This window comes from Nannospalax galili, unplaced genomic scaffold, assembly GCF_000622305.1.
Source record: "Nannospalax galili isolate Female #2095 unplaced genomic scaffold, S.galili_v1.0 scaffold1600, whole genome shotgun sequence".
NCBI classification, from domain to species: Eukaryota; Metazoa; Chordata; class Mammalia; order Rodentia; family Spalacidae; genus Nannospalax; species Nannospalax galili.
Window position 1 is genome coordinate 104,353 of NW_008346116.1, and position 9,840 is coordinate 114,192.

The window sequence follows — 9,840 nt, forward strand, 5'->3', positions numbered from 1 at the left end:
CGTAACCCTCCACACACAGCTCACCGACTTAGGGCAAGCATTCAAGCACGTGGAGCCTCTGGGAGACATTCTCATTCAAATCACTGCAGGCATGGAAGGGACCAGACGAAGAAGACCCATCCACAAACCACAGATTCAGCCCCTGCCTGAAGACATAGGTATGTCAAAGAGACTAGCCTGATAGTTACGCCTGAACACTGAAAAATGGGGTGGCACCCATCTACTCACATCACCCTTGGCAAGTGTCTGCCCTGGGCTGGACATGGGCCCAGGCCTCTAAGCTCCCCAGACCATGTGTGGTGGCCATTCAACTTGAATCTATTTCTTCAGAAAGCATCATAATGGATCCAACACGACCCCCAATGCATCCTGAACACCTGAGAAGAAACACAGAAATCCTAATCCGTTGTGTCCACAGTGATTTAGCTGAAACTCAGCAGTGAGAGCCTCGTCCTTAACCTGTTGCTTATGATTAAGTCTGCCAGTTTGGATGTTGACAACACGTTGCCACACGCAATCTTGAGTTCCTCCCCTTCCCTTAGCACAGAGTGTCTCCACACTGACCCCTCTGGGACCTTCTCATGTGCAAACACACAATGGAAACATGATGCCTGCAACTGAGAGCACAGTTGAGCTTAGAACTTTGCAGGGATGTTTCTAGCTGTGCTTCGTGGACACTGACGCAGCTACAATCTGATTCACAGGGTCATTGTGGGATGTTATGAATTTTATTGCAGTATTGTGGTCTCCATAATGAATTTTCCAAAAATGAGAACCTACAGTGGGTTTAAATCCAGGCACAACATACAGAGGGCAAGATGGGAAACTGAAACGCCACTGTGGACGACCACATAGTAGGTGCGCAATTGTCTGGGAAATGGAGCATTAAACTCGGATTGTGTGGAGGCTGTAGAGATGGCTCAACAGTTAAGAGCACTGGCTGCTCTTGCAGAGAACTTGGGTTCGAGTCTCAGCACATACACACAGCAGCTAACAACTGTCCATAACTCCAGTTCCAGGGGATTTCAATGCCCTCTTCTGACCTCTGTGGGCATTGCGTGACATGTGTGGAGTTACATACATTCAGGCAATATGCTCATACACACAAAATAAAAAATAATAAATAAAATATAAAAAGAGATGAACAGAAACCTACTTCTTATAGAAGTCTCTCATGGGTCAGTGTTGTATGATTTAGACAATTAGAAGCTGGTAATAATAGCATATGTCAGACATATTCAAAATAATTTTAAAACTAATATGGAGATGACTGTTCCGTGTCTCTGAGAATGAAATGAGAGAAGTCATATTTTTATTTATTTTAAAATTTTATTTGTGATTATTATGTGTGTGATGTGTGTGAATACAGGTGTGCATGCGTGCCTGTCCATGAGCTGCATGAGAGAGAAGCTGTGCGCAGTCCTGAAGAACACAAGTCCAGATAATGGGGGGACACGGGAAGACCTGAGCTCCTCTACAGAAAGAAAACCACCAGCAGAAGTTCCTTTCTCTTTTTGCTCCTACATAGGGGAGAGCAGGGGTACAGGGGTGCGTGTTCTGTGCACACGGACACCAGAAAACTAAACGAAGCGTGGTGAGTCCTTTCTTTTTAAGGAGGTATTATTTTTAATGATGTGTGTGCCTGAGTGTCTTTGCTGGGACATGCAGGTGAGTGCACGTGGCGCCGGAGGCTAAAACATCAGATTCTTCTGCAGTGGATTCCCTGGTAGTTTGAAACACCTGGTGTGGATGCTAGAAACAAACTCCACTTTTCTACAAAGTCCTTGACTTGTCTTAACTGCCGAACAAGCCCTGCAGCTCTGTGTGGTAAAATTCTAATAATCAAATTTATGTGGTAAATTTCTAAAATCAAAAGATGCGTACTGAGCTGACATATCGTCTCAAAATCCGAAAGTGTCATCAGTGTCTCTGAGGTCAAATATGTCCTCTGAGCCCTGCCTTCTCCCAGGGTTTCAACCCCAGATCTTGCTATATAGCAGGAAGACATGCAAATAAATCCTCCCTACGCTCATGAAAACCAGTCCAGCCCTGCCTGACCTTAAAGCTCTGGCCCAGAAACCCAGCCCTGCATTCCTAGGTGATCAGCACTGAACACAGACTCACCATGAAGTTGGGGCTAAGCTGGGTTTTCCTTGTTGGTCTTTTAAAAGGTAATTTATGGAGAACAAAAGAAGTTGAGTGTGTAAGTAGACTTGGTTGAGAGGGACAGTGGACGTGTGACGTTTTCCTGACCAGGAGTCTCTGCGTTTGCACATGTGAGGTGCAGCTGGTGGAGCCTGGGGGAGGCCTGGTGGAGCCTGGTGGTCCCCTGAGACTCTCCTGTGCAGCCTCTGGATCCACCTTTGGTGACTATGCCATGAACTGGGTCCGCCAGGCTCCAATGAAGGAACTGGAGTGGATCTCAATCATTAGTGGTAGTAGCAGCACACACTATGCCAACTGGGTGAAGGTCTGATTCACCATCTCCAGAGACAATGCCAAGAACACCTTGTACCTAGACACGAGCAGTCTGAGACCGGAGGACACAGCCATGTATTTCTGTACAAGAGACACAGCAAGGGAATTTTACTGTGAGCTCAGACACAAACTTCCTGCAGGGTGCTTAAAACCAACAGGGGGTGCTGAGAATGCACAGAGCTTCGGGTCATAGCACAGCAGGTTCGAATACATAAAGAGCTGAACTCCTCTCTGTCTGAGGCACGTCTCCGCATCAGAGCCCACATTTCCCAGAGATTCTCTTTACAGATATGCTGTGCAGCATTTTTTAAATAGAAGAGTTTATTGGGCTTACAGTTCCAGAGGGATAAGAGTCCATCATGGTAGGAAGGCATGGCAAGAGGTAGACGGAGTACAAAAAGGGGTGCTCACATCTTCAAGTGTGACATGCTTCCTCCAAGATGGCCATACCCCTCATAGGTTCCATGGCCCTCCCCAAAAAGCACCACCAAATGCGGATCAAGTGCTCCAATACTTGAAGCTTACAGGGGACATTCTCATTGAGACCATCACATACACATTAAAGTCCTGCTTATATACATTTAATGTAGAAGAGAAATTTTCTAGATACAAAAAGGGGTGCTCACATCTTCAAGCATGACATGCTTCCTCCAAGATGACCATACCCCTCATAGGTTCCATGACCCTCCCCAAAAAGCACCACCAAATGCGGATCAAGTGTTCCAATACTTGAAGCCTACGGGGGACATTCTCATTGAGACCATCACACACACATTAAAGTCCTGCTTATATACATTTAATGTAGAAGAGAAATTTTCTAGGGGAACAAAGGGGGTAACAGGAGGGGAGGTGAGAGAATAGAGCAGAGAAGAGTGGGCCACATGGGCCAAGAATGCCCACCATACAACATTTCAATGATGAACACTGCCATAGGGTGAAATGAAAAAAAACAATATTGCAAGGAAATGGCATTAAGAAACAAGTGTGTGCTGCAATTCTGATATCTGACAAAATAAACTTCAAATTAAAATAAACCAAAAGGCATGAGGAAGGTGACTTCATGCTGATCAAAGGAAACATGATTGCCCAGGAAGATGTCACAATAATGAGCATATATGCACCAAACTCCAGTGCAACAAATTTCATTTTTAAAGAGTGCTACAGGACTCTAAGACACAGATTAATCCAAACTCTGTAATAGTTGGTGGCTTCAATACCCCACTATCTCAAATAGACAGGTCAACTGGATGAAGAATAAACAGAGAGACATATGAATTATATGACATTATACATCAAATGTACCTAAAACCCATCTTCCAAATATACCACCCAATTATCAAAGAATACACTTTTTATTCAGCAGCCCATAGAAGTTTCTCTAAAATCTACCACATACTGGGGCACAAAACAAACCTCAACAAATACCAAATTTGAAATACATCTATGCATATATCAAATCACGACCCAATAAAGCTTAAAATCATCAGCAAAATGAGTTTAGGTTAGTACAAGAACTCATGGAGATTAAACAACACATTCCTGAATGACGAATGGACCAAAGAAGAGATTAAAAGGAAATAAAGGTATTTCTGGAACTAAATGGAAGTATAATACAGACCAGCAAAACCTCTGGGACATTCTAAAAGCAGTCTGAAGAGGGAAGTTTGTAGCTCTAAAAAAAACTAAAAAATAATCTATCATATGATCAGGTTACACCACCCCTTGGCATATACCTGAAGAACCAACGTAACTGCAGAGACACATGTACATCCGTGTTTGCTGCGTCTTTTCACACTACCTGAGAAATGGAGACTGCCAAAATGTCCCTTGACTGGTAAACGAATAAGGGAAACATGGGACAATTTACACAACAGAGTTCTACTCAGTGGTAAAGAAAGAAGAAATGAAGTGTGCAGGTAAATGGATGGAACTAGAAATTGCTATACTAAGTGAAGTGACACAGGCTCAGAACAAGTGAGTTGTTATAACTCCCTCCCTCATTTGTGGATCTACACACCAAATCCTTATAATCCTTATATATCCTGATGTAACCACCAGAGCCAGGGAGATAAAGAGAAACAAATAGCCCAAAAGAAGGGGGAGCAGTAGACAGACGTGACGGGGGGTGAGGGCATTTAACTGGGAAGGGAGGAGGGAAGGGCAGACATGGAACCATGGGAGTGAGGGGTCAGGGGTTGGGGATGATAGGAGACAGGAATTACCAAGGGGGAAATGGAAAACGTGTGTACTTTAATTGGGGAGGAAGGAGAGAAGTTTAGATAGGAATAGAGAAAGGACAGATAAATAATGCTTAGGTGGCATGAAAAATCAGAAGGAAATATATTGGTTCAAATGCCTATTGAAAAAAAAGCACATATAATACCTGTACATAAGTGCATGTATATAGCTGAAATCTATATAACAAGAAACAGTGCCAGGAAGGAGAAAGCTCCCTGTGAGTTGTTGGTCAGGGTAGTCCAAGATATTCCCAAAATAACACAGGCTACTGCCATAGCACTGATTACCTCCCAGAACTTGAAGGGAAGACCCTATTTCTGAAGATAAGACATACTTCAGACACAGGTCTCAGAGCAATGGAGCTGGAACTGATCTGTGAGCCTCCTCCTTGAAGACTAGCTCTCATACTTTTAAAGAATACTATACAAGCTGCCAAGAAAGAAAACTGACCAGGGGTGCAACCCCAGCTTTAAAACCTAATAACCAAAACAACGACCAGAACACCACACTATATTGGTGCAGTAGAGGCAATTTTATGTCGGGGGTAATCAAGAGCTATCTAATTGGACTTAAAGCACACTTATTGGGAAGAACTCATGTGTGGTACTGCAAACACAGCCAAATACACATGACTGGAGGGGCCATAGAGCCTAGAGAAAACCCTTCCTCTGTCACATCCCTAAATGCTGAATATGGATACAGACACATATACCAGTCACACTCATCAAAGAAGCTTCTTTTTCTAACAGACAGAGACTACTGCAATGTTCCACAACTGGTCACACACAGAGAATAAATGCCCCTGAGATACCCAGTCCTAAGTGACACATCTATAATGGAGCCTTTACACCCAAGGCTCATGGAACATAGCAGAACAAGGAGTAGAAGGAATTCTAAGTATCTCTCAACTCTGGCTGGTGAAGCTTCCTTCAACAGTGAAAGGTGAACACAGAATGCAACAATTGGCCAACATGGAGAGAATCAGAGACTGCAGAGTGCACACCCTGGATAGGGCTCCTGTATTAAACTTCACATACCCATGGCTCAGGGACCCTTTCCGAAGAGAAGGTGGAAAGATTGTAAGAGCCAGGATTGGTTAATGATCAAAAGGAAACAGAGTCTCCTAGGCTTCTGGGAACTTGCTCATATGAACTCAAAACAGCTCTGTTTCAGAATTGGCTAAAATTCAGCAAAGATACAAGTATCCCCATCACAGTGAGGGGTTCTGAGAACCTCACCAAACCTGTCTGAATCTGTCCATAATATGCATCAGAGGGAAGCTGAACTGAGGCCCACAGGCCCAGGCAGTGCGTAGACGCAGGATGACCTGAGCTCCTCTACAGAAACGCAACTGATTGCCAGTTTTTAGATTCACATTCTAACAAAGGACAGAACAGTAGTACACAGAGGTCATGGTCTATACACGTAAGTGAAATAAATGAGGCATGTGAGCCATTTCATTTTTAAATTTTATTTTTATTTCTAATTATGTGTACGCCTTGTGTCTATTTGGGTATATTCAGGTGATTGAAGGTGTCTGAGGAGAACAGAGACTTCAGAGTCACCTGGGCTGTATTTACCTACAGTTGTAAGACACCAGGTTTTGGTGCTGGGTACCAAAGATCAGTTCTCTGCAAAGGTAGTAAGTGGTCTTAAATGCTGAGTCATCTCTCTAATACTGTGTGGTAAATTCTTAACAAGAACTATGTGCATACTGAGCTACCATGCTGTCGAAAAAAATCTAGAAATGTCATCAGCATCTCTGAGGACCCAATCTTCTCTGAGCACTGTCTTCTCCAAGAGTTCCAACCCCAGACCATGCTATATAGCAGAAAGGCATGCAAATAGGCCTCCCCCTGCTCATGAAAACCAGCCCAGCCCTGACCCTGCAGCTCAGCAGAGGAGCCCAGCCCTGCATTCCCAGCCGTTCCCTTCAGTGACCAGCACTGAACAGACTCACCATGGAGCTGGGGCTGAGCTGGCTTTTCCTTTTCACGCTTTTACAAGGTAGTTTATGGAAAACTAGAGATGCTGAGTGTGTGAATAGACATGGATGAGAGGGACAGTGACCACATGTGACAGTTTTCTGACCAGGCTTCTCTGTGTTTGCAGGTGTCCAGTGTGAGGTGCAGCTGGTGGAGTCTGGAGGAGGCTTGGTGCTGCCTGGGGGATCCCTGAGACTCTCCTGTGTGGCCTCTGGATTCACCTTCAGTGACTACTGGATGCACTGGGTCCGCCAGGCCCCAGGGAAGGGGCTGGAGTGGGTCTCATACATAAGTGGTAGTGGTGGTACCACACACTACGCCAACTCCGTGAAGGGCCGATTCACCGTCTCCAGAGACAATGCCAAGAACACCCTGTACCTGGACATGAGCAGTCTGAGATCTGAGGACACCGCCCTGTATTACTGTACAAGAGACACAGTGAGGGAAAGTTCCTGTGAGCTCAGACACAAACCGCCCTGCCCCGTGCTCAGGACCAGCAGGGGGCGCTGAGGACACACAGAGCTCTGAATCACAGCACAGCAGGTGCAGGGGCATAAAGTGCTGGTCTCCTGTGTCTGGGCTGTGTGTCCTCATCACAGCACAGACTTCCCGAAGATTCTCTCTACAGATATGCTGTGTAGCAATTTTTTGTGTGCCGGAATACCCGTGTAAGTTCTGTTTTCCATCCTGAAGTGTTTGTGTATTTATTATAGGGGGGCTTTTATGTCCATGTGGGTGTAGATTTTTGCACATGCTAACATCTGCTATGTCCCTATTCCACTCCACAGCTTATTTTCAAGACAATTTCTCTCTAATACTGAAACTCATCAACTGGCTAGGCTTGTTCTTCAGTGAACGTCTGGACAATATTGTCTACACCTCCCAAAGCTGAGGTTACTTGTGGGCTTCCACACCCAGGTATTTCCCTGGGTACTGGAGACAGGAATTCAAGTATTTCTTGTACAGCAGGGACAGTCAGTGCACAAAGAGCCATCTTCCCACTATCATTATAGCTACTATTAAATACAGGATTCACTCTGACCTGAATAATCTACAGAGCATCATTAAACGGTGAAGAAATGATTCATTGACTCAGACCTGGGCACAAGGATTAGATGCTGAGGGTACTCGGAACCCTGGAGTGTTCTCCACTAGACTCAGGGCAGAGCCTTGGTGGTTTCCCACAGTTAGAGCAGTGTTTGGGATTCAGTTGGGCAAACGGGAAATTCAGGGATAGCCAGAGGCCTATGAAAAGTAATGACCTTCACTCTTGCCATCCTCCTCAAACGAGCATACATGTTAGACCGGGCACTGACACAGGTATCATGCTCTTCCTGTGTGGGAGGATAATGATCTGCTCATATGATGTGGCGGTGAGTTCTTGAATACAATGCAGCTACTGAGAACAGCTGAGCATCGGTTAGCAGCAGATGGCTCATAATGTACTAAACGGTAAACTGTCTTGTCTTTGCTTTCTTTCCTATTTATTTGTCAGGTTTTTGTTCATGCAATACCACTGTATTAAGTGGCCCTAAGTAATTTTCTTTTGCCCTGCTGATCCCTGTTCTTCCCTCCAGGGACCTTCCCAGACCTCTTATTAGCCCAACAAGCAAGGTGTGCGGTCCCTGTGGTAAAATCTGAGTCAGCAGTCCTTGATCGGAAGCTCAAGTGTCCTCAGGAGGTGGCTCCTGCAGGGCCCAAGGAAAGGGTAGCAAATCCACCTCAGTCACTGCTGGGATGTGCACTCACTGGAAACGCACCTATATGTCCAGTCAGGGATTCGTGAATGTTAGATCAAACTGTGATGCCCACTGGGAACTGATGTTGTCTGCTCATTGTTAGGGAGTTTCTTCATCTGTGACTATGGCAGAGCTGAGGGTGTGAAACCCTGGTGTCCTGGAAGCTCTAGGGTAGGACAGGAGTGGGGGAGGTGTACATGGATACTACCATTAAGCAGAGCATCAGGAAGACTCACGATGGACCTGAGGCAGCTTCTAGAAAACAATTCCACCCAGGTCATCCAGGTAAGCGAGGACAATCTTCCTTACTTGGAGCTGAGACCTTAACACCATGCACACAGCACCTTCACAGCCACTCTAGACTAGCATGGGGCTCTAGTGTATAAGCAGTTTGTAACAGGAGGCTGGTCCAGCTAGGCCGGTGTTTCACTAAATTTCCCCCTTCCTTCTCCCTGGGAGAATGGTCCTCAGTCACCAAGTGTCCCGGTCCTGACGCTGGTTAACAAAACCGACCTAACACATTTCCATTTGGGTTTTGCACAGTTTCAGACTTCCAGGAGGGTGTGACTTACGAAGAAACGGCTTCTCATAACCCACACGGCTTTCAAGCCCCACCCGTAGTGTCCATCAGCTTGTATGTGCCAAGCGCCGTGGGCACCATCTCACCCCATGGTCTGAGTGCCTCATCTCATCCTGCAGAGCCCGGAGACGAGCGAGGCATCTGTGCATGTCGTCTCGCCCTGCCATTCCATTCGGCTTCCCCGCAGGCAGCACACTTCACTCCCTAGATCCAACATGGCCTCCGCTCCAACCCTTAATGGGCTTGACTCCTTCCTCAGAGCTTGGGAAGGAGGTGGGACCATGGCTTACCAGAGGAACATCCGGGTCACAGCTGGTGTCTGAGAATGACAATTTAGACATGTGCCTCGTGTTTTCCAACAGATCTTGGCTGTTATATTCTGAAATATTTGTTAAGGGGGTCCTCTGGAAATCAAACTCCAGACATGTGTTAAACTGCTGGCCAGTTCTAATGAAAGTATACATCCCTTGGTCGCAAAGAGGAGGGAGGAGACGCTGACTGAAGGAGAAGAGGCGGAAAGACGTTAAATGTCAGAGTCTCCGAAGGAGCCGGTCATCTGGCTGAGCTGTGTCAAGGCACAGGTGCTCATCACAGACCTGTGCCCTCGTCTTGAACTCTGTACATCCTGAGCTCAGTCTTAGCCAACAGGAGTCCCAGGGTATGTGTATGCACAAGTGTGCCACAGTTCTACTTCCCAGTGCTCATCTAAGGCCGTTAAGGTTCACTTTTCACAATGTCCTATTTGTGGACAGGGGAAGCATCAACATGGTGCTGGGTCATAGGATTCAATGGTAGTGCATAGTTGTCCTTGGTGGCCTGT

The 9,840-nt window shown here is 45.9% G+C and overlaps 2 gene segments (V, D, J or C); both read left to right on the plus strand.

Annotated features, from left to right (window-relative positions):
• Window positions 1-2,476, plus strand: part of LOC103741720 — an 8,693-nt gene extending 6,217 nt beyond the window's left edge. The window contains 1 exon segment of the V gene segment in view: window positions 2,257-2,476. Coding sequence covers window positions 2,257-2,476 — 220 coding nt within the window.
• A 4,136-nt stretch (window positions 2,477-6,612) lies between these two features.
• LOC103741721 lies at window positions 6,613-9,228 on the plus strand. The segment is given in 3 exon segments: window positions 6,613-6,723; window positions 6,829-7,155; window positions 8,984-9,228. Coding segments are annotated over 3 exon segments (618 nt in total).
• The last annotated feature ends 612 nt before the right edge of the window (window positions 9,229-9,840 follow it).